This window comes from Drosophila teissieri, chromosome 3R (genome assembly GCF_016746235.2).
Source record: "Drosophila teissieri strain GT53w chromosome 3R, Prin_Dtei_1.1, whole genome shotgun sequence".
In the NCBI taxonomy this organism is placed as follows: Eukaryota; Metazoa; Arthropoda; class Insecta; order Diptera; family Drosophilidae; genus Drosophila; species Drosophila teissieri.
In genome coordinates, this window is record NC_053032.1 from 6,442,734 (window position 1) to 6,469,799 (window position 27,066).

Consider the following 27,066-nt stretch of genomic DNA (forward strand, 5'->3'; position numbering starts at 1 on the left):
TATTAGACAACACTTTCCAGATCTTACTATAAAATGTAAGAGCTAAACTTTCTCGTTGGCACTCCCACAAGCTGAGTAACGGACAAAATCGCGAAAATCTCTTATTTTGTTCTCTCATTTTTAAGTTCTAACACCTGTACATTTTCAACTTGTTTCAAATGACCATATTCACTGTCTAGCGCGAAGATAACATCACTGATCCTCTCAGGCATTTTTTAGCCCCAACTGCATTTCGACCATATAAAATGACCAAATTCAGCGCCATTTTGCCAAAAAAAAAAGGAGCGAACTCGCAGGGAGTAAAGTGGTGTGGGCAGCTGCCGTCCCAAAGCGCAACTCGCGATGCTCATCAATTAAATCCATCGCAGCAGCCAGCGTCCAACACCTCGCAGCGTCCCACCTTGCTGTGCCTTCCCGTGGCGAGTGGATGTGGCCAGCTCTACGGGTCCGCCAATTAATCAAAATCGTCGCCGTGTGCAGTCGCCGGAGTACGGAATCGGAGTCGGAGTCTGAATCGCAATCGGAGTAGGAGGTGAGGCTGGGTGGCGTGGCGTGGCGTGGGGCTAAAGAAATGTCGTTAACTTAAGTGTCCAATTAATTAAAATCGCATTTAACAGCCGCCAAGCTGCGAAAAGCCATTAAGATAGTTTGTCACAAAACACATGAATGCCCTCAACCAAACTCCTTCTGTACATTTTCCCAATTGTCCAACCTCAGGCAACTCAAGCAAAATGGAAACGTTGCTCTTAAGGTTTCTTGAGCTCATTTTGTCCCTCTTCTCAGTTTCGAGCCTTTCGAAACTTCATTTTGCCACGGTCTTCTTGTTTTTTTCTATATCCTTCTTAAAGTGTGTGTTCCTTATAAACCCGTGCTGTTGTAGCCATTGTGGTTTTCATCTTTGGCCGTTTCAAGTTTGGTGTGGGCAAGTTTATAAATTTGAGCTGCTTGCTCACGTGGTTGTGTGGTTGTTCGTTGTGGGTTTTGGTTTTTGGTTGTCTGCCCAGAGGATTTCACACTCAACTTCTCCGTAATAAGATTAATTTTGTGGCCATTGCCACCATATAACTGCGTGTCTTTTAAGAGTCTTTTAAATCTTTAAAGTCCAACCAGCATCCTTAAAACTTAAAATTCATTGCTAATTATTTTTATTTGAAAGGATATAATCCATATTCTGCACCAAAATCAATTACAAAAAAAACAAGGTTGCCACAAAAATGTTTTGCCTGAGTTTAAAAAACGGAAGAAAAAAAAGTTCTAAAAATCCGATGACCGCTTCTGTAGTACCATTCATTATAAGGAATACTTTAAATATCAAATAATTAACTTACTGGGAATACAGGAACCAAGAAATGTGTCTTATGGCTATAGTTGCATTTTGTGGTTCTGTTGGAAATTTAGCCATTGGGTGTTCACCAGAGATTCCTGACTAAACAGCATAACCAACTCATCATTGGACCACCCCAGGCAGAACAGTTTTTAAGCAGTTATGTAATTTATAACTTAATAATTTCCGGCTGCATTCATGTACTTTAAATCCAAAAATTATCATTGCTCTGAATGTCTTAAAAATATACAAGGTTTATATTACAAGATTATACAGATTATATGTATATTTCGGTTTCCTATCAAACATTTTTATATTTAACTGCTGGAAGTCTTTTGTGGCTTTAAACGTTTTTAACTGAGCCATGCACTTTTTTCACTAAGAAAAATATTAAGTCATTGGAATGCAGTATTAAAAGCAGAAAAGGAACAGAGATATCCGAAGACATAGAAAGCGGCAGCACGAATCAGGATTTCAAATATTACATGAAGAAGGTATTTCTACTTATTTACTAACATTACAAATTTTGTAAACAACAAAAATTTTGTAAAATTAAAACCTATTATATGCTTCAAGCCGTAAAAACAAATAGTTTCAACCCCTTTTCTTTAAGATAAGTACGCACAGCATATCTTTCAGCAAGAGAAACCTTCATTAATTTACTGCACTTTTCGAGTTTTCCTGGGGGGCTAGCCAAATTTTGTGAATTGTTTTGTTTTTGCTTTTGTTTTATGTGGGTCCGCAGTGAAAATTTATGAACTCAGGAAGCTGAAATTTCTTCTTCTTCAACTTAGTTTTCTTTTTTGGTGGCTGACTGCACAAGTGTTTCCCAGAAGAGAGTAAACAAAAGTTTTAACATTTTTTCAGTCAGTTTTTTGTTGCTAGCTTGGCAGTAACTACTAAACATTTGCCAGTTCCTCATTTAATTTATTTTGTGGGCAGTAAATTTATTGCCCGAAAGTGAGTCGTTGTCTTATCAAATAATTGCTGGGCAGCAAATGTGGCAACAATTAAGCGGATATCCCGAATATTTCCACCTTTATGTCTAACAAAACATATTTGTTGCTCTTTTCGTGTTTTTTTTACATTAGCGGTTCAAATTCATTTTTTATGCTTCGCCTGTTGCTTCCAGGTCCTTTTCGGACTTATCTTTATAGCCTCGTTTAGGCCAACGAAAGAATTATGTCGCACAATTCTTTTTATTTGCCATGTCATAATTTTGCTGGTCCACCCCAATGCCCGGCCAAGCAGTGCCAAGCAAGCAGTGTGTCGTGGTGTGAAATATTCGCATAAAATATACAAAAAATTACTCACGAATTAGTGCGAAACTTGTCTAGTTGATAAGGCCGTGTGATATATAGGGGCGAGCTTTTCCTACCTGTGAGGGTCAGCTCCAGCTCCAGCCCCTCCCACCCTTCCCACTGCGGGGACGCAAGCTCGGGGCAGCTGGCTGGGGCATAACATCGATCATTGTGTACGCGTGTGCTGCTCCGTGGAACCTGCAACCTGATGCCGTCGGCCAAGTTCACCGCAGCTTCGAAGAAACGATCGCAGGAAAGGGAGGGGGCAGGAAGCTGGGAAAGCACACACTTTAAAAAAATGTATATTTTTAAATATGTAAATGTAAATATGTAAATGACCTTAGTAAAATATAAAATGCTGGAAGTGTATTCAATTTAATTTCATAAATTGTTATACATTTCATAAATTGAAATTTGATGAGGAACATAATCCTGTTGTTACACTCAATAAATAAATTCAGTAGTGTTAATTTTGTTTTACTATGATTAATATTATTAATCTGGAAAAATGATTAGGTTGTAAGTTGTAATTGTTGTTGTCTGCCAATCATTTTGAATTTCTAAAAATAGTTTAGTCATCTTAAAAACCATTGATAAAATGATTAATTCTATTGTGTTTTTACCAAGCGGGGATTTGCAGAAAGCGAAATAAAATTGTGGACAACTTTTTAGGAGTGTATGGTGGTGCTTGCATTCCAGCCATCTTGTGGTCCAAGGTGTGTCACATCTCTTTTGTGTCGCACATTTGTCAGAAATTAATCATGTTCTTGTTGCCCCGCATGGCAGTGTGTGTTCCCGTGTGTGTCCATGATATATTGGTCGCCGAGAGAGGGAAAGAGATCCACGGAAAGGTTTGGGCTCGATCCGCTGTTGGGGATCGCTGGGGGAGGGGGATACGAGTGTACGAAATGCAATTAAATGCGATCGCAAACACACGACTTTGGTGGCGCAATTAATTTTCATTAAACAAAAAAGACGAAAAGACTCCATAGTCTAACCGGGTTTCGTCCTCAGCCCGAAACTGAAGCGTTGTGTGGTTTTTCGCTTTTAATCCCAGTTAATTCAAAGGGTTTATTAGGTTTGTCATGGTGAGCTCAATTTTGCAGTCCTTCCCACTAATTCGTTTCATAAACTATTTCGATACAGTAACGGGCATGCCAACTAGAACCCATTAGATCTTTATATTCGCGATTCATTAGGGTCTTTCATTTCGTTCCACTACGACTACATTATATTTAGTTACTAGATTTGCATATCTGCAAGTTCATTTGACTGCACCGCAATTGATCGCTGGCCATGCGACATTAATTGATATTCTTATCGGCGATCGATGACGATTACGCTTTGTGCGATTACTTACTCACATTGCACTGCGTTCGGTTCAATCCACTTTCAATTTGACAGCTGCGACAGACAGGTGACAACCCATAACTCACGATCAGCAGAGCAGGTCCGATCCGACTGGATCCCATACCATCCCATCCTCGGGCTCCATGTCCGCTTCTTTATTTATGCAACCGTCTTACGCTTGCGTGGCTGGGTGGGGCGGTGGGGAATGGGGTAGTGGCAGGGATTAATGCCAGACACGATTCATTGCGATGCCAAGTATTTTGGCTTCGATGGTCAATGGAACTTTGCGGCAAAAAAAGAGGATTCCCGAATTGAGTGGATGGATGGGCAGGGGGCTGGGCACGAGGGCCTTGGGGCTCCTTTTGCCATAATATAATTGATGATATTGTCTTTTAATTCGCTGGATCTGTCGTGTCTGGCATGGCGAATCAATTGACTCTCTGAACATATCGATGAATGTTATCTTACCGTGTTAAGCAGATGTTTGATGACAATGGGAAGATTGCAAATCTAGGATATGTCCATTTCAGTTTTCGTTTTTATATTATATAATGAATAGTGTTATAGAAACAAAGATCCATTTTCGTGATACGGAAACTCATTTTAAATAATTTGTATTGCATATAATATTATATATAGTAAGGCTAACATAATATGTACATACCCCTGTTTTTGCTTTTATACATACATACACATATACAAATATCAAATAAAAAACGGTATTTGATTAAACTTTGATTTAGATAATTATTATTTTTTAAATTTTTATAGAGAGGTCATGCAAAGTTTTATATAGACGTCCACGTTCTCAATGATAAACGTGACTGCGATGCTCAGATACATATTCCATTTTGATTTCGGTTACCTAATCTCCATTCTGCGCGTGGAAAAAGGTTTTCCACCTTTCCTTCTTGTCGGGCAAAACAAATTAGAGATTTGAGAGAGTTATTTACGACCCGAAATGGTTGATCTATGGCGGGAATTAGGGGTTCAGTTAGCCGCGCGATTGGGGATGATGTCTCAGAGCGGAATGGGAAATAAAGGGATATGTGTGTTCGTACACGTTTATCGGGTATAGCACTGTTTGTCTGAAGTTGGCCAGCTAGTTTTTGGTACCAAAATCACCGCATGGCCAAGAGTCGCCGGTCGTCATTTATCTTGTTTTGCCGTCTTCTTACGCTGCATCAAAAATTCAACTGCAAACCGGCCAAATAAATCAGTGCACTTGTCGCAATGGGCGGGAGAGAGAAGGACAGCTGGCGCGAGATAGAGACGGCGTGATGTGTCAAGTGTATTTTTGGACCTCGACAACTCTTTTGCTTTTGGCATCTTGAGCATTTCTTTGGGAGATTTCCTTCTTAGCTGCTTAACAGGGCAATCCTTAGCGCCAAGATTTATGACATTTTATTTGGCAGCATCTTGGCGAAATCGTATCGAAATTTCAGCTTTTCTCTGGGCATCGGCCAGCTCTGCAGTGCATATTTTCAGCATGACCTCAGTCGAAATGAGCTGCGAACTGAAAATCTCTTGTGTCGGCACCAAAACGAAAACCTTCCCGTCCTTCTCCCCTTTTAATGGCCATATTAATCGTGTGCCTACCTATGCGTAACCGGGGAAAAGTGAAAGGAAAGGTGACCCAATAACGCGCAGTGTCTCCGAAAAACAATGATAACAGCTTGGGAAATGGTTATTACCATTGGTAAATGGCCGGTCCAAGGTCAGAGATTTCGACCATATTTCAACCTGCCAATTATTCGAAATTGTTCTATTTTGTTATCCTTGAACTAAGGCTGTGCCTTAGTTGCGCCATGCAACTTTCTGTGACAGTGGAATAACTGATCTGTCATGGTTATAATTTACACAATGGAAATAATAATTATGTATGCAGGACGACACTGGTTACGGAAAATTTCAGAGGAGTCTCACATATTTACGGTAATGAAGGTTACGAAAGTAATTCTTTAGCACCCTTCTCAATATTATCGGAGCATATCTGAAAATGTGGACCTTATGTATACATATATGAATATAACTTAATTAGAGTTTGCCAGTGTCCCTGAAATATTTCAGAGCTTTAGAGATTGTGGGGCAAAACAGACTTAAGAATGTGAAGAGTAAATTTATTTAATGTTTCTATATGGTATACAACATTCTGTCAATCTACAGGATAAACCAAGCCACGTTTTCCAATAATTTTAGCGATCTGCCATATTACCTTTCCGCCCCGTCCACGAAATTACAATAGAGATATGCGACACGTTGTCTGATATGCCAAAATTGTATATAAAAATATAATCCTTTTTATTTTCACTTTAAAGTTATCCACGCTCCGGGCCATTCGAAATGTGATAAGAACCAAACGACAATTGGGAAAAAGGGAAAGTGCCGGATTAGAAACCATTATGTGGTGCCCACTCCCAGAAGCACCCACACAAGGATACGGAAAGGTGCGTATTCCGGCGGAGAGAAGGTCTCGAGTGTGTGCGGTGGAACATCCATAAGTGTCATGTTCGGGTATCCTCATTCATCCTTGGCATGCACGCACGTTTTTTCGATCCGGCTCCTTTCTTTCCCTTTTCGGCAGACGTGTTGTTGTTGCTTTTTGTTTTATTATGTGCACGAATTTCTATATACAACGTGTGAGTGTGAGTGTGTGCGAATGAAATAAATTCCGTAGCGCTAGAAGCAAAGATTTATTATCAAATTAAATTTCTGACAGAATTTATTGCTTTATCTCTCTCGCCAAACATAGTTCTTTTGCCTTTCGGCAGCCTCCACTTCCCACCACCGCGGTGGTGGGTGCACCGACCCACCCAGCAAACACCTTCACAACCACCCACTCAAATGAATCCGCTGGCGAATAAACCATCGAGGCAAACCCGGAATCCATCCGACCCAAGTGGTGACCCCGACCTGAGCCTTCTGGTCTTGCTTCACCTTCGCAACACAATTTGCACTTTCCCCACTTTGCACTCGGTTGCCTTATCCATTTTCCTTATATTTTTGGGTGTTTTTGTTTATAAAATTTATAGAGAACAAATTTGGACAATATGCGCACATTATTTTCGCGTGTTTCTAGAACGTTTCTGGGTAAGAGGGCCTCATGCGAGTGGCACATTAAGTCTGATGCTGCAATACTTTTCCCACTCCCATTAAAATGATCCATTGCCCCGGCCTTCCTACTTATAAGCAACCAACGCAAAAGAGCAACTCTAAGATGTTTTTAATTTAATTAAAATTCACTTTCCCGAAATCTCCATTGCACAACTTTATGGCAAGTGACTTACATTTACAAACCCTTTACGAAATTGTATAACACTTATTTTGTTAAAGTGTTATATGTCTCAAAAACTAATTAATTTATTATTTTATATCCCGTCACATTTCGTTTTTATTCAATTGAATAAAATATATAAAAAACGTTAAAAGACCGCTGTTACTCAGCGATAACTATTACTCAGAGATAAGATAGCAGAAAGTGATCGCTTTTACTATTACACAAGAGCTGCTTATATTTATTAATTGATTTTTAGCTTATATTCTATTTTCTATCGCTATAGACATTTTGAATTTCATACCGACGGACATGGCTAGATCGACTCATAAGACCGTCGAGTTCTCGAGAACTATCAAAGCTAAAAAGTTTTTATTGAGTGTGAAAGTTGGTTCTAAAAGGTTTCCACGCCCACAAACCGTCCAATTTGGTCACGCTTAGAATTTTGGAAAAGGGTGTAAAACTATTGGTTTTTAAATATTTTTCTGCCAATTTCTTTCGATATGCAACCAAAGCTCAAACAGTCACTTTCTAAACCGACACTGTGTCCATTTGTAGTTTGTGATAGAGGTAAAACATTTCAAACGTCCGTTAAAAAAAAGCGGGGCTTAAACGCTTAACCCAGCAGCAGCCACATTTTTGGTCTGGATTGGAAACTAAGCTGTTCATTTGAATCGAGAATTCCGGGCATGTTTTGGTGCACCTATTGATTTATCTGGCCTGAGAACATATATTTTCCATTTACGTATGCCCCGGCCATGAATGAAACTTTTGCAATTTCAAATAATCGCCAGCGCCCAATAATGAGGCCGGAGAGTGCGCGTTTGTTGGCCAACACACGCACGCATGGCCAAATTGTGGGTGGGGCTGGGCGGTCCAAGTGGGGTGGCATTTGGGGGTTTTTTTGGGATTCTGTTTGGACCACCGAGAAACGGCAGCCGCCGAAGTAACCACACCACAAGGAGGGAAAAGAAAAACTTTCTTATTGCCAAACTGCCAAAGTCAGAAGGCTGCCACTCCCACAGCTCCCACAGCTCCTCCGCATCCAATTTTCCACCCTGCATCTTGGGTCTCGACAAGGGGCCTTGAGGAGAAGTCGTGGAGGAAGCCAAGACGACGCGGCGATAGCATGAGGGATTACAGCGCGTGATTTATATGGGATTCCGAAGAAATATGGGCGAAATGTGTCGGCAATTTTTATTGGACATTTTAAAAAGGCAAGTAAGATGTTCCTCCTAATGTTGTTGCTGCTGGCTCCTGGGAATACGGAATATAAGGAACTGCGGCAAAGTGGCTGCTAGATAGGGGGAAAGTGGGGTGGCCGCACACATTTTCCGCGGCAGCTGCTCCCTGAGAAATTTTCCCCACTTGATTTCGTGCGTAGTTAGTAAGGAAGTCGCGTTCATTCGTTCGCAGCTCTAACGAGCCCCAGCGAATATTTATGATCAGCCTGGGCTCACCGCCCCCTCACCAACCACTTCCCCTCATCATCCGCCTCCCCTCATCTGCCTAACGCAACAGCAACATCAAGCTGAGGAAGTTGGTCCGGCCAGAAGTTTACCCAACAGCTTTTTTGGCATTTTCAGCGGTTTTGCATTTATTTAAATTTCGAATGCAAATGAGCCAATTTCACTGAGTGCCGAGTAGTGCGAATGCCTCTTGCAACCCTTCAAAAAACGCAGACAAATTGCAAGAAGCTTACCAGGATATATAATACAGGGACATATCTCCCTCAGACTTCAGAGAGTGTGAATTGTGACGCGACAAAATGATTTAGTTTCGCGTGACTTAATTTAATCGCGGCACCAGGAGCCCGAATATTATACAATACATACATATTGGCCGCCCTTGAAAATCTGCAACCCATGGCACGTTGTAATGGAAATTAATTAGGCAAGTTCTCCGTCTGTCGGCTCCACTGACAATTGCCGCGTTGACTGTGCAAATTGCCTTCTCTATATCATTTTTAATTTAGTGGGCGCCCCCTCCTTGGGACACATTATATAATTTATATCTGCGATGTGTAAATTAACGAGCTAAAGTCACCATGCGTTTATGGCTGCAAATGAACTAAAGACTGGAACTGGCTGATTGTTTTAAAGGGCCGTATGACTTTGTCACTTAATAAAAAAATGTTTAATCTTATTAGCAGTCCATTATGCAGTGATTTAGGTTGATGCTTAGGACAAGAGCCGTCAAGAAGAATGCTACTTTTTAATCCTGTTTGTATGTATGAATATAAAATGTATTGGAAACTATTCCCCAAAAATAATTGTATCATAATAACTATCTTTCTTGAAGTACAACTTATCAGCTTTCTTCTTGAAATATATTTCCTTTCGGTATTCCGCTTCTGACAAATTCACAAATTATTTGAATACTTGAGAGAACTTCAGCAAAAACCAAATAGTTACGCACAAGAAACCCTTCCCTGCTCCTAAATCAAGAAAACTTGGAGACCACAAGCCAAACTGCACTCGGAGAAGCTAAACTCAGCTGAGACTGGGCTGAGAAAGGAAAAACTATTGGCGTCATCGTGTTGTCGTTGGCGAGGCATCCATCTTCCTCGCGCCGGAAACTCCAGTGGAAAACTCAGCAGCAGTGAAAAACTTGGGTGCAGTACAATGAAAATCAGCCAAATAACTAACAGAGTACACGGAGAAAAGAATTTCATTATATTTGTTGTCTATGAACTAATCTTTGTATATTATAGTTTGACCCATTTATTCAAAAAATGCGTTCTTAAATGGAATTCCATTCCATCGCCTTACAAAACGATTTAAAGTCCCTGGCATACCCCTTATATATTTCTTTCTATTAAGAGTGTTCAACGAGTGTAAGCAAAATCCTGCTGCCGCCTTAAAATTGTAATATTAAAGGAATATTTCATTTCGTAGCATTTGCATTTGCGGCGTGTTTGCAGATTGAATGGAGCACTTCCTACATCCGGTTGCACTTTTTTGCGATTGCTGCACTTTCGTCCTGAGAGATGCAGCGGCATCGGCTGCGTATAACTTGACTTACCAATCTTCTCCCTGTCTCGGTTACTTTGACTCACATGTGACCCGGCCAAGTTTACACCATTCCTTAACTTTGTGTGTGCAGTTTTTCTTTTTTCCCGCCCGGCAAGCAATGGGGAGAAGCGCAGTTTGCAACCGAGATGGGATGGACGATACACAAAGGCCGAAGAATTCGCCTTGAAGGCTCTGACCGAACCGCAGACACTTTGTCTGGCTCCCGGCCATAAATCTAAAGCCCGCGTGCTGTCCCCTTCTTGCTCGTCGAATGTCCTGCTCCTTTTTCCGCTGCAGCTGGAGTGGTGGATATAGAAAATGAAATAATTTTTTAAAAACATCAAAGTGTTGCGAGCTTACAGCACACCAGCTGAGAGTAATGACTTTGTATCTCCTGTTGTTTTGGTGGCTCCGCTGTTTCATTCATCACCAGCTGCCGGGTGTTTAAGAATTAAAGCTGAGTCCTGGCGGAAGTGTATTAGCAGACGAAACGGAAACGTATTTACTGATCGCATATCTTTTCCTCCATTGGTCAACACCTTTACCCTTGGCCAGCTCCAACTTCCAATGCCCCCGTGCGGCAGTTGGCGCCTGGCATCCTTCGTATCCTTCGCATCCTTGGCCCGGGGCCATGGACATGGCGCAGGATGCGCTCTTAATTTATGGCATCGAACTTTTATTGGGCAAATTTCGGTTCATCTCCATGCGTGTATTAAGACTAATGGCCGAAAGCTGCCGGAAGTTCTTCATTGACAAAGACAGTAACGGGGAATATTCCGAAGACTACATCTTTGGAATTTATCTCTAGTTGTGGGAATGTACTGCAGAATCGCGACAACATAGCCTATTTTTGGGCTACCGACGTAAATAAGCTCAAAGATCACATTCCTGTCTACAAAAGAGCACACGTCTGTAATAAAAAATTATAATTTATAAATAGCCCAATATAATAATATAATATATATATTATATATTTATTTTAATGTACTGCAGAATCGCGACAACGTAGCCTATTTTTGGGCTACCGACGTAAATAAGCTCAAAGATCACATTCCTGTCTACAAAAGAGCACAAAAAATTATAATTTATAAATAGCCCAATATAATAATATAATATATATAATATATATATATAATATAATATAATATAATATACAGGCTATTAATATACATATGTACATATGTTATATCTTTTGCAGGTTAAACCATTTAATATAAACCCTAGTAACCAAATTCGAAAAAAAATTCTAAGTGGTTTTAAAACGAATACAACGAAAATGGCATAGCAGTAAACACTATTTAAGATCATATTTTAAAAATTATGCAACTTCATCAATTTGGCGCATTTGTCATTGCAGTTTTCGAAAATATTAAATGGAAACGGAATTGCGCTAGCGCAGTGGATAAAAACTCGCCTTACATTTAAATAACAGGGACTCGACTTCCTAAGTTCCTCGCTTTATAAGAACTAAATTACAATTAACTAAGATTACAAATTTTAAACAAAAAGCAACGTTCCTTTGAACGTATAATGACATAACTTTTATTGATCTAATGTACCTAATAAAACTAAACTTATATATGTTCAATTAAATTAGTTATAACGCAGACCGGTTAATAAATTGATGCATTTAAATCGTATTCTGATGGAACATGTTTCAAAAATACATGGAATGGAATATTTTTTCCAGTGCTGGACCCAAAATGGAAAGAGAACAAAAGGTCGAGAGGATCGGTGCATATAGTGGCCGCTTGGTGTTGGCGTTGCAAGTGCGTTTATGGTTTGATGATTTACAGTCCCGCCCATAAATATTTGCACGGCCAGTGTGCACATTATTCGCGATTTATGCCATTTCGTGCATAACTCATGCCACAGCACATGTAAAATTTATGCAATTATTAATTTAACACTCCTGCAACACTGCCACTACCGCGTTCCTACCCATCCCCACTGATCCCCACCCTTCACACATGTTATTTGAATCCGATTCCGTACCGTTCTCCGGTACGGTCATGGAACAGATATATGTATGTAGATCTATTCTGACCCGGCAAAACGTTTCGCGGGTAAAACCGGACCAACTGTGGCAGAAGTGAAGAGCGCAAATATTATAGAAAGTGCATTTGACAAAGGTAAATAGTTATTCATGCACGGGTACTATTGTTTATGAAGTTTGTTTATGTAAAGAACTATTCTACTTAAAACCCAATTGACATAGTTTTCTTACTCAAAAAATACAAACGCTAGATATACAAAATTATGGATTTTTAATACTAATAATATATTATAAATGTTATATCCTAGAAAGAAAGTACTTCCCATCTCTGATAGGAGCTACAGATTTGGTCCACATCCACCCGCATTGGACCGCCATAATTTACTCGACGAGCAAAAACACTCACGAAAAATAATAAATGTCCAATATGTTAGCCCGTCCTGGCAACACATAGCGCAGCCAAAAGAAAGCAACACCCAACATACTGCCGGCACAGAATCGACATCAGTGGCAGCAGCAGCAGCAACAACTAAAGCGAAAAGAACAGCAGTGCTCTCGGTCTGAAGACCTTGAATACGCTCTAATAGGGTAATATAAAATTTCGAATCGGTTCATATTTGAAACTTTCACAAAAAAGCGGAAATATCTGATATATGTACATACATATATGCATCCCTTTTTTTATTTCGTTAAATGGATAAAATATTTCGATCTACCACCAAATTGTTAAGATTGATTTTGTTTTATTATTACAATCTTGCAATGCTCATCTAAAACTATACCTAAAATGCTAAATGTTTTCTATGTAAGCAACTTCTTAAAATCATGGAGTTGTAGAAAGCCTCGTTTAGTGTGCGCCATAAACCATGTTTATTCGGCATGTGTAGGTCAAAGGTTGATAAGAGCGAAGAAGAAGGGAGGACGAATGGGGGAGTGGCCGGATGCTGGGGCCACCTGCTAGGCTCGAGTGCATGGAGTGAAGTTCCATTGCGAACATGGGCCAGCATGTCGCTCCATTAATTTGCCATAAAACAGAAGTGGACTAAAATTTGTTTGCCGTTGTTATTGCCCCAGCAAAAAATTACAAATGGTCCAGTTCCAGGAGAGTCAGCAGCCCCACCTTGGTTGGGGGTGGTTGTGAACTAGCGGTGGGACCAAAGCTAGGGTCTTCTTATTTATGGCGCAACCAATTTTGATGTTCTGTTAAGTGTCCGCAATGACACATTGAGGACATTTCCTATTTGTACTTAAAGCATACATGACTTACATACATATAAGGACATAAGATGTGGGGTTTTGTTATCTGCTATTCATTCCATTAAAAAGGTGCAGGGACATTAAAGCTGAGGCCTGTATATATCTTATACATATGTATATAATTTTAACCCTTTAGGCAGCCTTACACCTGTTGCCTAAACAATCAAAATGGTATTATACTAAGATTGATAATTTTATGGTATTTTCAGGTTCAACAGTTTAAAGTTGCCATTTGTGTTGAAGTTTTAACCATGTGGAGAAACCAGGCAATATTCAACTCATATCGTATATATTAAAATATATATAAAATACTGATACTGATATTGAATAAGATAATTATATCTTGTCCCCATGTGCTTGAAAATTATACCCCCTCATATGCACGTTCTAACGTACAGACAAGCTCATGCAAACACACCTTATAAATGTAAACGAGCTTATCAAAACAGCTGTACTCAAGTAGTGGTAAGGATGATAACATTTGACCACAATTGCGAGTGGGCGTGGTGCCTATTATATTCCTATCGCTGTCCGTGCCTCCTACGTCACACCAACTGATAACTCCGAATTCAGAAGTCCACTAGTATAAGGTTTAAAATATTTGAATCAGTTGCGAATCGGCTTCCCGAGCGTGTGGTTTTCGAGTTCTCAAATAATTCAGTTAACACATAGAAATGGCCAAGGATAATCTAACAGCAGTGCTGCACGGCATTGAGGACCTGCGATTGGTAAGGACAAAATGATCTTGCACCGAATATTTACTGACCATGTCTATTTCGTTAACAGGAGCAACTTCCTATCCCAGAAATTGCCGATAACGGTAAGTAATAAATCCAAAAATTTGTATAAAAGTTCTGAAAGCAGTTTAAAATTTAATACATTGGGGTTTTTTTCATTATATGGTACTTGCCCCATTACACTATACACTCTTTCACTCGTACACTGTGCGGTTCAACCCCTTTTTTATATTACTTCTTATCAAGTTGATAACCTCCTGCCTCAAACCAACCATCCCAAGGTTAAATGTACATGATTAAATCTATAACTGATATGAATTTTTGTCAGTTTGATAGTTGCAAAGTGACTGATCTTAGCATTATCAAAAATTAACTACATTTAGGCAATTATAGTAGTATTAAAACTCGTTAGGGAAAAAAGTTTCCTATTTCGTATTTCATAGTTTTGGTTTTGTTTTCTCTCGCTTAGAGGTTCTCCTGGCCATGGATAGTGTCGGCATTTGCGGCTCTGATGTACACTACCTTGCACACGGTCGAATTGGCGACTTTGTGCTCACTAAGCCCATGATTATTGGCCACGAGTCCGCCGGAGTGGTGGCTAAGCTGGGCAAGAAGGTGACCACACTGAAGGTCGGCGACCGCGTGGCCATCGAACCGGGAGTACCCTGCCGTACATGCGACCAGTGCAAGCAGGGCAAGTACAACCTGTGCCCCGGAATGGTCTTCTGTGCCACGCCCCCCTACGACGGCAACCTCACCCGCTACTACAAGCATGCGGCGGACTTCTGCTTCAAGCTGCCCGACCACGTCACCATGGAGGAGGGCGCCTTGCTCGAGCCTCTTTCCGTGGGCGTGCATGCTTGCAAGCGGGCGGAGGTCACCCTGGGCTCCAAAGTTCTCATCCTGGGAGCAGGACCCATCGGCCTGGTCACCCTGATGGTATGTTGATTATAAAAGAAATTCATTTTCTTGTCCATAAAGGGTAACAAAAATTTAAACTAAAAAAGAGGATGATTGGTCTATACAAAAACGCTTTATATATTGATTTTATTCATTTTACAGGCTGCTCAAGCCATGGGTGCATCGGAGATCCTGATTACGGATCTAGTGCAGCAACGCCTCGACGTAGCTAAAGAACTAGGTGCAACTCACACGCTCCTGCTGAAGCGGGAGCAGACCGCCGAGGAGACGGCGGAGCTCGTCCAAAAAACAATGGGCGGTCAGCCGGACAAGTCCATTGACTGCTGTGGAGCAGAGAGCAGTGCCCGGCTGGCCATCTTCGTAAGTAATCAAAAAGGCTCTGGTTGAAATGAAAAGCTATAGCGCCGATTCTTTCCAGGCAACTCGTTCTGGTGGTATTGTGGTGGTGGTGGGCATGGGAGCAGCTGAGGTCAAGTTGCCTCTAATCAATGCCCTGGCCCGGGAAGTGGACATCCGCGGCGTGTTCCGCTACTGCAATGAGTAAGTTTTAGCTTCCTGAAAGATATCAATTGATTACCCAAGAGTTATTTTAGCTATGCTGCTGCCCTGGCCTTTGTCGCCTCCGGAAAGGTGAATGTTAAGCGGCTGGTGACCCACCATTTCGACATCAAGGATACGGCAAAGGCGTTTGAAACGTCGCGAAAGGGACTGGGAGGCGCCATTAAGGTCATGATCCACGTGCAGCCCAGAGACACCAACAATCCTCGCAAATTCTAAACACTTGTATAAGACGATAAAAATATAGTATATAGAACACAGTACACTACTCCTCGACTATCAATGCCTATTGAAATCTAAATCTAAAGTTTCGACACACATTCTATTCGAAAACCCAAATTTGTTGAGCTTCCAGTAGTGTATCAGTCGACCCCCTTCTTTTAGCAGCCAGATGGCCGGCATCGTTTTTGGCAGTATTGAGGCATGTCGCCGAACCACCCACTGCTTGGGGATCCTGCGGTCCTCCTACCGCCCTCTTGTGGCTTATTCATCTATTAAGCCACTGCACCACCGACGACGTCGATACACCAGTTCATCAAAGTCCGGGGAATCGGCTGAGAAGAAGGGCCCAGGTCGGTTGAATCAGGAAGTGAGCCCAGCCAAAAAGCCAGATAAGAGTACATTGGGATTGGAGACGGCAGCAGCGCCCCCCGATCCTCCGAAAGTTCCTGGAGAGCGAAGACCGGAGTTGCCGTACGAGGTCAGGCCAGAGATCCTGCCCCTCCAAGATCAGCCAAACCGCTCCCAGCCCTTGCCTACAGAAGTCAAGCCCCCAAACCCACAAACTATTGTCTGCAGGTCAGACAACAGAGGTTCCTCGGGGTCTTCGAATAATCTTTTGGGATCCAATGATGAAATGGTAGGGAAGGTGGTTGAGTTTGGGTCTTCGGTTAGGACTACAGAAAAGAAAGGTGAGCAAAGCTGCGATGAAATTTTCTAGTTAATAAAATTTATTAAATAAATACTCTTCCATACAGATTTTGGTCAGTCGCTTTCAATTCAGTCTACCAACTCATCATTTACTAAGTCGAAAGATGAGCCCAAACTAGATTACTTATTATCAATAGAATCCGAGCTAAAGACGCTGGCAGCTTCTGTGTCTGATTTTATTAATGACCCTATTCAGAAAAACTTCTCTCTAATTAATGCGGAGCTTAAATCTACCGACTCGACCTCAAAAGAATCTAAAGCAGATATAAGTTTGCCAGGATTATCAAAGTCGATTAACGATACGCCTCAAAAAACCCCTCCAAACACTCATGAATCAAAAGATATAATCACAGCCAATGACAGTTCTAAGCCTCAAATTAGTAATACTACATCTTTGAATCCAAAGCCGGACCATTCCAAACCAAATTCATCTTCCAAGTCTAATCCATATGAAAACTTTAATCTTAAAGTTATATCCAGCACATTACAAAAGACTACTACTAAAAATATTGAAGACTTAGAAGAAAGCTCTACTCTAAAAACCAGAGAGACAAAATCTTCGAAAGAAGGTGAGAGTTCCAGCTTTAACATGCCTCGGGAAGGTAAGATATCGGGTATTAAAGTCAATTCGAAGACACTCGTCGACAGAAGTATGGAATTTAGTAAAATGCTAGATAAAGCTCATGAAAAGAGATTGTACAATGTCGACACACACAACGAGAACCAAGAAAATCGGGATAGGATCCATAAATGGGTGGAACATTTTAAATCGCTTAGTAAACAGGCAGCATGTACCTCCGAAACCAAAAGCACAGCGAACAGTCCGACCCCTATAGAGTATAAAATTGAAAAGCCTTATTTCATTGAAACGTTGGTAAAAAAAGAAAATACTTGGGTTCCCAAAGATAAGACATATTCAAATAATATTTCCCATTCTCATGGTCAGAACTCTACTTCAACAAATACCTCTAAGATTGTCCCTCAACTGGAATTGCCATTAAAAATTGTGGCCAAGCATGAAGCTCCAACTGAGTTTACACAAAAGTTTAAGCCTATCCCGTCGTCTGAACTACGGTCGAGTAAGGACACCATGCTAGATACCAAAACTGAAGCAACTAAGCACACAGAATTTATTTTTAGTCAGCCTCTATCAAATAAAAGTTTACAGTCTCCGCCAGTCGATTCCGTAAAACAAAATGCATTTATTGCCTATGACAACGGTAAAATAGTTAGAATCGGTCATAAGGACAAGAGCCAGTCCACAGAGGAAATAGTGGCCTTGTTTAAAGACGACTACGATGGTGAGCAAAACAAAAACGAGGAAGGCAAAATCAATGAACTATTCGACACACTTCAAAAATTTAATGATAATCCAGGTTCTTGGTGGACACTGCCAGAACTGTCTTCAGCAACTAAAAGCAGTCAAACGGAAGTTCTAGCAATGCTCTCATCGACATCGGATAAAAAAGGAGAACAAATCGGAATTAATAAAAAAGGCCACCTTAATACTACTGACTCTGGCAATAAATCTAACGATTACTTTACCAAACTTGGCGACTTGGACTCAGCCATCCGAGAAGAGGAAGAGGTAAAAGATCAAAAAGAAAAAAAATACAAGCCCAACGAAGACTACTTCGTCAAACTCAGTAACTTAGACTCCACTATCCGAGAAGACAAAAGTGTCAAGCTGAACAAGAATGTGGAGTATGCAAAGAGTGAAAAGAATGCCGAAAAGCATGTAGAACTGAAAAGCTTTGATCTAGCACAGAAGGTTTCGTCGTTCATGAAGTCCGCCGAGAAGAGTGTGATTAAAGACGATGCTACTCAAACATCGCGAAGACTTGAGAAAGGAGAGTCAAGGAGCAGTAGTAGCAAAGTTACAACTACATCGGAGCTAACACCTAGCGATCTTTATGATCCAGTGTCTCCAGAAATTTCCTCACCATCCCTTTTAGAAACAGGCAATACGGAACTTAAAGAAGATGCTGAAGAATCCAGTCCTAGCCTAGAGGCTCCAGAGGTGAAGCCTAAAAAGGAGGAAACCAGAGTCAAGGCACCTACATCAATGGATGAGACCAGAACCAAGGATGACCAAAAGCCTCCGGTCGAAGTAAATCAGCCAAAGAAAGAAAAGCCCCAGTTGGATGATGGGGAGCTAGCCCTGAAACTGCGGGACAAAGCTACGGGTGAGATCCCAGCGACTGCAGTGCCACTGAAACCACAAGTGGAAAAAAGCCTCATTCAACACCTGTTTGACAAGATCTTGGGCAGAGGAAAGAGCGACGAAGGCAAACGGCGAATGTCTTCCTTTACTGGTCAACGTCACCTGAGCACATTTTCAATGAATACTTTACCTTATGGTATTGCCCCAGGGCCTCAGAATCGGGATAGGGTGCTCGTCAAGAGGGAGCTAGATCTGTTCGCCAAGAATGATGACACTGAGATAAAGGGAGGCTCGCCGGCGTGCTCGTCACCTAAAAAGTCACCTCGTGAGCTACTCCGGGAAAAGCAGCAGACTAGGAAGATCAAGATCCTTGGTGGTTCCAAGGAGTGTGCCCAGAAGATGAAACGGCTGAAAGAGCTTGCAAAGGACAACGACGACGATGACTGCGGCAGTCGACGCTTTTCTAACAGTCTATCGCCCTTTTTACGTCAGCTCTGGGTAAGATTGGGTTCACTGAACCAAAAACGCTTTACGTCAGACTGTAGCCTATAGATTAAGGCTAGTGCCTTCATACTAGCTAATGGGCTCTTGGATGTTGATTTTTCTCACCCAAATAATAAAGTTTAGCTTTACTGTAACTCAGAATATTATCGACAATATTTAATTGTCGGAGGGATCATTTTTCGATAAAGATGTCAAGTTTAAGAATCGATAAAAAAAATTAACTTTTATTAATGATAGATTTCAAATAACCCACTCTTTGGCCAAATTTTGGGAGCAAACCGAACGGAAATATACTATATTACATATTATCAGAGACCTTTTTGAATGTCATATCGAGGTGACGGACTGTAGTATATAGATTAGCTTCATTTCACACGAAAACGAGGGAATTATTCAGAGTCAATTAAAATTTTATACCACCCCGGGGTCTGATAAGGTGTCGCAAATCAGCGTCGGTTCAACTTTGAAAGTCTGGCGACTACACAACCGAGCCATTAACACATTTAGAAATATAAATAAAACTCTGGAAGCAATCTAGGTTGTTTGTAGGTCAAGACTGAATGCTTTAACCAATGGGGGCACAGTTCTCTATAATTTCAGATGCGGCAAACACCTCGAATAAAACTAAATAATCTGCTCATCTACCCGACAAGACGAGACCAAAGATGTTATTATGATTAAAATTGGATATCAGGCTGGATTGAATAATGCCTGGACGCATATGCCCAAAAAAGGATCGAACTGATGACATTCTGGAATCCAAAAACGTGTATTTCTAAGGAGCTTACGATTTGGCTTTCAAACTATTTTCATGCGCAATAAAATTTTAATTATAGAGCTTTAAAAAGGCTTCGTTTCTTTTTTAATAGATGCAGGTCACAAATTAATTAATCTTGTCTCTAAATGTACATACAAGAAACTTTTGCCTAGTTCCGACATTTAGGTGACGAGCACGCCGGCGAGCCTCCCTTTATCTCAGTGTCATCATTCTTGGCGAAGAGATGTACATACATACAAATGTACATACAAGAAACTGTTGCATAGTTCCGACATTTATTTATGCGTATGTGTATAAAAAAAATATATTTAAAAGCAGAGCGCTACTGGGGACTTAGTTACGCAAATTACGTCGGTAGTCTAGTGCCCTTGTGCAGGAAAAGGAATTGGGCCGAGGGAGAGACATCTTGGTAACCCTATCACCTCGCCAACAGAACGAGAATAAATATTAGAAGAGCTGTAATAATTGGATTCGTACCGTTTGTCAGTCATCGGTCGACACTGCCTCACAAGCTCATGTAGCTGTCGCTTGATCGTAAAACGATCGGAGCTTCACGCTTTATTTTAACATTCTAGTTTTTATAGTTCCTGAGATCGAGGCGTTCATACGGACAGACAGACGGACATAGCCAGTTCGAGACGGCTATTGATCGTGATCAAGAATATATATACTTTATATGGTCGGAAACGCTTCCTTCTGCCTACTTTTCAACGAATCTAGTATACCATATTACTCTACGAGTAACGGGTATAATATAGAAAATCTGAGGACTGTGTTCCGTCAAACTTACCTCTCTCTAATCCTGCGCGATAAGATCTGGACGTGTTGGATCCTGGGTGTTACTACAGAAGAAGTTGGAAGTATACATATATACATATATACATACATACGTGTTCCAACATATTGTAGATATGTACATATATACATATATACATACATACGTGTTCCAACATATTGTAGTTAAGACAAAACGGAATACACATAAATAAAAACAAGAAGAATATACACATACGAAGTAAATCGAAAAAAATACACCAAAAGGCAAATAATCGATGAATGTTTTCACTTGGCGGGCAGTCGCCATCGCAACTGCCGCTATTCTGGATTCCTCTACGAATTCCTCACCGGCGACGGACGACGACCGACCCCCACCGACCACCGCCACCTCTGATCTTCAATGTTTTATATGGCCTTTTTTACTCCAAATGTTCCCACCTAGGAGTATTTCCCCTATTTTGGGAGTCAACGCCCTACTGCTTAACTTTGCCAATTACTAGAGTAGCTGCTGGGCTGGTTATTTGACACTCGTTTCATGTCGAACTGTTTCTTTGTTGCATTCAGTCTGACTCAACGAGATAGGTATACCCCTCCCTCTGCTTTAAATTCTAGCTGTTTTATGTAAGAGTCTTGAAAGTCTTCTGATCTTTAAAACATCTACTCTAAAGCTAAAACAAAGAGGAAACAATTTCAAATTTTTGGCATATAATAAGGGCGTGATCGTTTTGGACGGCTTGTGGAATCAAACGTGATCGTCTTAGAATCCCGAGATCTCAAACGTCATACGGACGTATGTCCGATGGACGGGCAGACGGACATGGTCAGATCGACTCGACTGGTGATCCGGATTAAAAATATATATCATTGGAAACGAATTATTCTTCCTGTTACTTTTCAAAAAATCTGGTGCAATCTTTAAATCTTCTAGTAAAGGGTAAATTAAAGAATTACCATATGGTTTAATAAAGTATATATTGCATTACACTTCGATTAAATTAAGCGGTATATCTGTGTCATTAAGGATTGTTACTAACCAACTAAGTTCTTTTGGATCTAACAGTTTTTTGGGTGACATTAAATTTCTTATAGATTGATTTTAAACTTGTTATCTGAGATAATAATGTCAACTTGTATAATTTTGGAAACGGGGTACATCTCGGATTCAGTTTAGGTCCTGATTCCACAGACGAATCAACAAATTTATCCAGTTGTGGTTCTTCAAAATTCGTTGTAAAATTTTTGGCACAAAATTTCAAAATTTTTTTCTCAAAATGTTTAAGAGAACCGCTTTTATTTTAAGTCGGTGCTTACAGCCCACTTTAATACGGCCGCACCACATCAATGTCTTTCCAAACTTGAAGGAAGGTATGTAGTGAACTCATATCCCTGTCTACAATGTTACTGTTAATACTACTTCACTGCCTCAGACGTTGCTAGTCCCGATGATCTTCCAAATCAGTGGCAAAAAAGATTTGTCGACGGCTCTACTCACATTCAGGAGCCCATTAGTTTTGCGTTCGTTAACCCAATGCAACGAAAGTTCTTGCAAAACCTGGAGCAGCAGCAGGCTCTTAAAATCAAGGAAGGGAATCAGAATGAACTTGAAAATATGAAAAATGATTGCCGGAGGATGGCGTTAGAAATCACAATGGCTGCAAAAGGGGGCGACATTAAAAAAGCCTGCAAGAAACTGGCTCAAAAAGAAAAGTGCAAAAAGAAAGAACTGAAAAAAAAGTGCAAGGAACTGGCTCAAAAAGAAAAGTGCAAGAAATTGAAGAAAAAGGACAAATGCGCGAAAAAAGATCCTTGCAAAAAGAAAGACCCTTGCAAAAAGAAAGATCCCTGCAAAAAGAAAGATCCCTGCAAAAAGAAAGACCCCTGCAAAAAGAAAGACCCCTGCAAAAAGAAAGATCCGTGCAAGAAAAAGGATGGTGATATAAAAAAGAAGTGCAAGAAATTGGCCGAAAAGGAAAAATGCAAAAAACTGGCCAAGAAAGAAAAGGTGAAAAAGTTGCAGAAAAAGTGTAAGAAAATGGCTGAGAAGGAAAAATGCAAGAAACTGGCCAAAAAAGACAAATGCAAGAAAAAGTAATAGACTAAAGATTGAGTAGAATAAGCAATAAAATACCCATTTTAAATTTGTCACTGAACAATACTGCTTTATTTATTTACTTAAAATTAGATATTTTCATTTGCTCTATTTTTGAATAAATATAACAATAGAATATAACATGTGAACCAAACTTTTTGCGTATGGGGGCATGGCAATCTTTTTAATCGAACGTGGTGTGCGCAGGCATCACTAGATCCTGCATGGTTGATGTTATACTTCTTATGTACATAAATGTACAAGTAGTTGCCGAGACTTTTATACGGACAGATTAATAGGCTCACGGACATGATACGTAACAATAGATTGCTTTTACAATAAGGTAGCGAAAAGCTCAGATTATTTGCTGCTTAAATATGTAATCTTAAATCACATTTGTTAATTTCCATCACTTTCACGAGTTGTCTTTGACGATAACGTCATCACGTTTGGGTAAATTTCAGAAAATTATACATTTTAAACATTCCTTTAGATGAGGTTTTTGTAAACATTTCGTTGTGACATTTGTACAAGAAAAATTCAAAATTTGCCGTTATAATGCTGAAGAGACCTGCGTTAGTTCATCGGTGCCTGCAGACATCTGTTAAAAGGTTCTACGACCTAAATGTTCTTGAACATTTAGGAAAAAAAGGTAAAAGCTCATAGTACGACCACAATAAATGTAACTGATACAAGCTTGGTTTAGTAATTTTCAAGCCGGAAAGCCATCCTAGTCAAAAGCCTAAGAAAATTGAAGACGGCTCGATCGGAGTGATTCACATCATCAAGAACGAATACAATGCACTCGCCAACCCCATGCACCAAAAATTCGTGGACGATCTGGAGGAGCAGAAAGACCAGAGGAATAATTTAAACCGGTCGTTAAAGGAAAAAAAGGGTGACGATCTCGAAAAGATGACAAAAGATTGCCAGAAGCTAGTCAAAGATATCATAATGAAAGGTAATGATAGCGATGTTAAGAAGCTCTGCAAGGAACTAGCCCAAAAAGAGAAGAGCGACAAGGAAAAAAAAAAGAAAAAGTGCCGGGAGCTGGCAGCAAAAGAAAAATGTGAAAAGGATAAGCTGAAAAAGAAGTGCAAGGAGTTGCTGAAAAAAGATAAGTGCAAGAAAAAAGATTCTTGCGAAGAGGAACCTTGTGAGGAAGAAGATCCTTGCGAGAAATGCTGTTGCCCAAAAAAACGCAAGAAAGTAGACCCCTGCAAGAAAAAAGATCCTTGCAAAAAAGAGGATCCGTGCAAGAGGAAGACTGTGGATTGGAAGAAAAAGTGTCTGGAAGTAGCCGAGAGGGAACAATGCAAAAAGCTGGCCGAGAAGAAAAAGTTCAAGAAAATGATAAAGAAATGCAAAAAACTAGCCGAAAAGGCAAAATGCAGAAAAATGGCCGAGAAAGAGAAATGCAGGAAAAAGGCCAAAGAAGGGAAAAAGGACGAGTGAAACAAAAAGTATATGACCGATTGAAAATGGCGCGGGCTCAAAATCAAAAATACAAATTTTGAACCTTTTTGATTAAAATTGAAGTACGATTTTTGTAAATAAAAACATTGCAAATCAGGCTTTTCATCTGGTAAAGTGTTCGAGAACTTTCTATATTAGCACGGAATAATGATACAATCATGTATAATCTTAAATTATACCTAATGGCCAAATACTAGCCTTCACCAATTGAAAAACTTGATCGTCAATATCTGACGTCATGTTAAAATATCAACTTCACTTAGAATATTATCAACTACACTAATTTTACTCTTTTACTTTGACATTGTTACTGTTAAGCCTTCAAGTCGAATATTAATCACAACCTTTGGAAAAATGCACATGGCTAGACCAAGCTAGTGATCCAGACACATAATTGTATATTATTCATTATATTCTTTTAATATACCCCAGTTATATGTTTAAAATATTTATCATACTTTCCTCTCTCATACACTGTGATAATTACGTCATTGCATGCCCATTTATTTTCCAGTTTTTGGAATATCATGGCGCAGATCGGGTCAAAATCATCCTAATTTTTTGCATTTCAACCCGATTTGTTTTTAAAATTATCTGTTAAATTTTGGAACCAAAACATAAAAAAAACATGTTGAAAAGAGCCTCGTTGGCGTTGAGCCACTACCCTGATGCCTGTTTTCGTGTCTGCAGTTGTAGCACGTGTCTCCGAATGTATCACGTGGTAAAATGCAAGGAGGATCTGAATGTTGTTCAGAAGTCAAATCAGGACTATAGGAGATCGCCGAAAGACCTGCAGAGCGTGCTGACTTGCCAGGAAGGTAGGTTTTCTAATTTTAGTCACTCTTGTGCAAATAAAATGGTATCTTAAAAAATGTTGTCTTTAGGTATTTGCGATATCCTTAGTCATCGACCCGATCAGTCGTTGCAAAGTGCGTTCCTGAAAGATCTGGAGAAACACCTGAACCAGAAAATCCTGAGAAAAGAGTATTTGGGTCGTGAAATGACGTCCCTCAAGCGAGAAATTTTCTGCGAAACAGCCAGTTCCGCCGATGGGTGTGGGGAGGAAAAGTGCGGGACAGGGTCAAGTAGGGGTATGAAAAAGAAGAAGTGTGGAAAGGGTGGTGGAAAGAAGGGTGATGATGGAGAAGATGACATGGAAAAGCTGAAAAAGCGGTGCAAGGAGTTTCAGTCCGAGAAAAAGTTAGAAAAGTGCAGGGAAAAGGTCGCAATGAAAAAGTGTAAGAAAATGGCAAAGGCGAAAAAATGTCAGAAAAAGGACAAAATTGAGCAATGCATGAAGTGTGTCAAAAAAGAAAGAGGAGATGAGGATGAGGAATGTGAGGTAGAGAAGAAATGCCCCGACGAGGAGGAAGAGTTGGAAAAGCTGAACAAGGAAATCCAGAAATTGGCCGATCAAATGAACTGCGAAAAGTTGGCAAAAATAGAAGCCATCAAACAAGCCTGCCGAGAAGAAAAAGAAAGGGAAGAGTGCGCCCGGTTAGCTGAAGAATCCCGGAGAAGAGCCGAAGAAGAAAGGAAACGCGCAGAAGAGGAGGCCAGGAGAATGGCCGAAGAGGAAGCCAAGAAAGGGCCTGAAGAAGATCTGTGCGAAATAAAGAGACAGTGCGCCCAGCTGGCCAAGGAAGCGAGAAAGAAGGCGAAGGCCAAGCAGAAAAAACTCAAGGCCCTAGCCGCGAAAGCCAGGGCCAAGAAGATGAAAGAGCAATGTAAGAAAATCGCCGCAATTCAAAAGTGCCGCAAACAGGCGAAAAAGGATCAGGCCGACAAGGAAAAGGCGGAATGCGAAAAGGCTGCTAAGGAGGAGGCCGACAGACTTAAAGCTTTGCAAGTGGCTGAGCAGGCCAGGAAAAGAGCCGAAAGCGCAGATAACGCCAAAAAAGCAATGTGCCAGAAAATCAATGAACAGCAAAAACCAAAAGATGTTGATGTATGCGCTAAATACAAGTTCAAAGAAGCAGTCCAAGTTAAAAAGGAATTAAGCAAATCTGCACAAGTAGCGGATGTTAAAGAGAATATCAAACGGGAGGTCAAAAAGGAGATCGCCAAAACGCCACCCCCGCCTCCTCCCCAACCACCAAAAGCTGCTAATCCATCCCCTACACCGCCACCGCCCTCACCACCCAAACCCAAACACAATTCCAAACCCAATCCCGACGGACTGTTCCAGATATGCAAAAAAATAGCCGAAAAGAAGCTTAGACAAAGGAAAATGAAAATCAAGGTCCTTAAGGCCAAATGCAAAAAAATAGCTCTTAAGGAACAGTGCAAGTGTGAGAAGAAAGCAAAAAAGGCCAAGGAACTGGATGAATACTGCAAGAAAAAAAAGTAAATATGGAACAATAGTACCATTCGAAGTTCATAGATCTTCCAATGCTCCATATAAAACAAGTTTGGACTCAACACATTTGGCTCGCAGGTTTTGGCTAGGCCCATCAATTCTTCATTATCATTTGTGTTTTATTACGATAACAGTCGTACATCAGTTTTAGGCACTATTTGCTGGCTTATAAAATTCAAAAATCAAAAATTAAATTTGAGCATTAAAAATCGGAATTGACAATTGTGCGTATTTATACGATTATTAAATTCAACACA

The 27,066-nt window shown here is 40.4% G+C and overlaps 5 protein-coding genes across 7 annotated transcripts; all 5 read left to right on the top strand.

Moving 5' to 3' along the window:
• Window positions 1-14,126: 14,126 nt before the first annotated feature.
• Window positions 14,127-15,995, top strand: LOC122619830 (sorbitol dehydrogenase). The gene is made up of 6 exons (XM_043797012.1): window positions 14,127-14,244; window positions 14,303-14,336; window positions 14,723-15,192; window positions 15,316-15,534; window positions 15,593-15,714; window positions 15,768-15,995. Exons 1-6 carry the CDS (start codon window positions 14,191-14,193, stop codon window positions 15,949-15,951), a joined length of 1,083 nt encoding a protein of 360 aa, XP_043652947.1. The 5' UTR covers window positions 14,127-14,190; the 3' UTR covers window positions 15,952-15,995.
• Window positions 15,996-15,998: 3 nt separating this feature from the next.
• LOC122619829 lies at window positions 15,999-20,177 on the top strand. Of its 2 annotated transcripts, none has more exons than XM_043797010.1 (3): window positions 15,999-16,643; window positions 16,710-19,324; window positions 19,931-20,177. In XM_043797010.1, the coding sequence occupies exons 1-3, from the start codon at window positions 16,124-16,126 to the stop codon at window positions 20,009-20,011; spliced, it is 3,216 nt and encodes a 1,071-aa protein (XP_043652945.1). In that variant the 5' UTR covers window positions 15,999-16,123; the 3' UTR covers window positions 20,012-20,177. The 2 variants fall into 2 exon arrangements, with proteins under 2 accessions (XP_043652945.1, XP_043652946.1); XM_043797011.1 differs by having other exon boundaries at window positions 16,000-16,643; window positions 19,915-20,177.
• Window positions 20,178-22,038: 1,861 nt separating this feature from the next.
• On the top strand, window positions 22,039-23,035 carry LOC122621137 (sperm-specific protein Don juan). Its single transcript, XM_043798895.1, has 2 exons — window positions 22,039-22,250; window positions 22,313-23,035. The coding sequence occupies exons 1-2, from the start codon at window positions 22,157-22,159 to the stop codon at window positions 22,975-22,977; spliced, it is 759 nt and encodes a 252-aa protein (XP_043654830.1). The 5' UTR covers window positions 22,039-22,156; the 3' UTR covers window positions 22,978-23,035.
• A 355-nt stretch (window positions 23,036-23,390) lies between these two features.
• LOC122620916 (sperm-specific protein Don juan) lies at window positions 23,391-24,564 on the top strand. Of its 2 annotated transcripts, none has more exons than XM_043798596.1 (2): window positions 23,391-23,626; window positions 23,681-24,564. In XM_043798596.1, exons 1-2 carry the CDS (start codon window positions 23,533-23,535, stop codon window positions 24,427-24,429), a joined length of 843 nt encoding a protein of 280 aa, XP_043654531.1. In that variant the 5' UTR covers window positions 23,391-23,532; the 3' UTR covers window positions 24,430-24,564. The 2 variants fall into 2 exon arrangements, with proteins under 2 accessions (XP_043654531.1, XP_043654533.1); XM_043798598.1 differs by having other exon boundaries at window positions 23,475-23,626; window positions 23,692-24,564.
• A 400-nt stretch (window positions 24,565-24,964) lies between these two features.
• LOC122620914 (axoneme-associated protein mst101(2)) lies at window positions 24,965-27,031 on the top strand. The gene is made up of 2 exons (XM_043798594.1): window positions 24,965-25,268; window positions 25,335-27,031. The coding sequence occupies exons 1-2, from the start codon at window positions 25,079-25,081 to the stop codon at window positions 26,798-26,800; spliced, it is 1,656 nt and encodes a 551-aa protein (XP_043654529.1). The 5' UTR covers window positions 24,965-25,078; the 3' UTR covers window positions 26,801-27,031.
• Window positions 27,032-27,066: the final 35 nt, after the last annotated feature.

Bases quoted from the DNA above. Each gene is read 5' to 3' on its own strand.
- LOC122620914 (XM_043798594.1), top strand. From the start codon at position 25,079: ATGTTGAAAAGAGCCTCGTTGGCGTTGAGCCACTACCCTGATGCCTGT. The intron at 25,269-25,334 runs GTAGGTTTTCTA...TGTTGTCTTTAG, and splicing joins CGTGCTGACTTGCCAGGAAG to GTATTTGCGATATCCTTAGT.
- LOC122619830 (XM_043797012.1), top strand. From the start codon at position 14,191: ATGGCCAAGGATAATCTAACAGCAGTGCTGCACGGCATTGAGGACCTG. The intron at 14,245-14,302 runs GTAAGGACAAAA...TTTCGTTAACAG, and splicing joins GCATTGAGGACCTGCGATTG to GAGCAACTTCCTATCCCAGA. The intron at 15,535-15,592 runs GTAAGTAATCAA...GATTCTTTCCAG, and splicing joins GTGCCCGGCTGGCCATCTTC to GCAACTCGTTCTGGTGGTAT.
- LOC122619829 (XM_043797010.1), top strand. From the start codon at position 16,124: ATGGCCGGCATCGTTTTTGGCAGTATTGAGGCATGTCGCCGAACCACC. The intron at 16,644-16,709 runs GTGAGCAAAGCT...TCTTCCATACAG, and splicing joins TAGGACTACAGAAAAGAAAG to ATTTTGGTCAGTCGCTTTCA. The intron at 19,325-19,930 runs GTAAGATTGGGT...CTATAATTTCAG, and splicing joins CCTTTTTACGTCAGCTCTGG to ATGCGGCAAACACCTCGAAT.
- LOC122621137 (XM_043798895.1), top strand. From the start codon at position 22,157: ATGTTTAAGAGAACCGCTTTTATTTTAAGTCGGTGCTTACAGCCCACT. The intron at 22,251-22,312 runs GTATGTAGTGAA...TCACTGCCTCAG, and splicing joins CTTTCCAAACTTGAAGGAAG to ACGTTGCTAGTCCCGATGAT.
- LOC122620916 (XM_043798596.1), top strand. From the start codon at position 23,533: ATGCTGAAGAGACCTGCGTTAGTTCATCGGTGCCTGCAGACATCTGTT. The intron at 23,627-23,680 runs GTAAAAGCTCAT...AGCTTGGTTTAG, and splicing joins TGAACATTTAGGAAAAAAAG to TAATTTTCAAGCCGGAAAGC.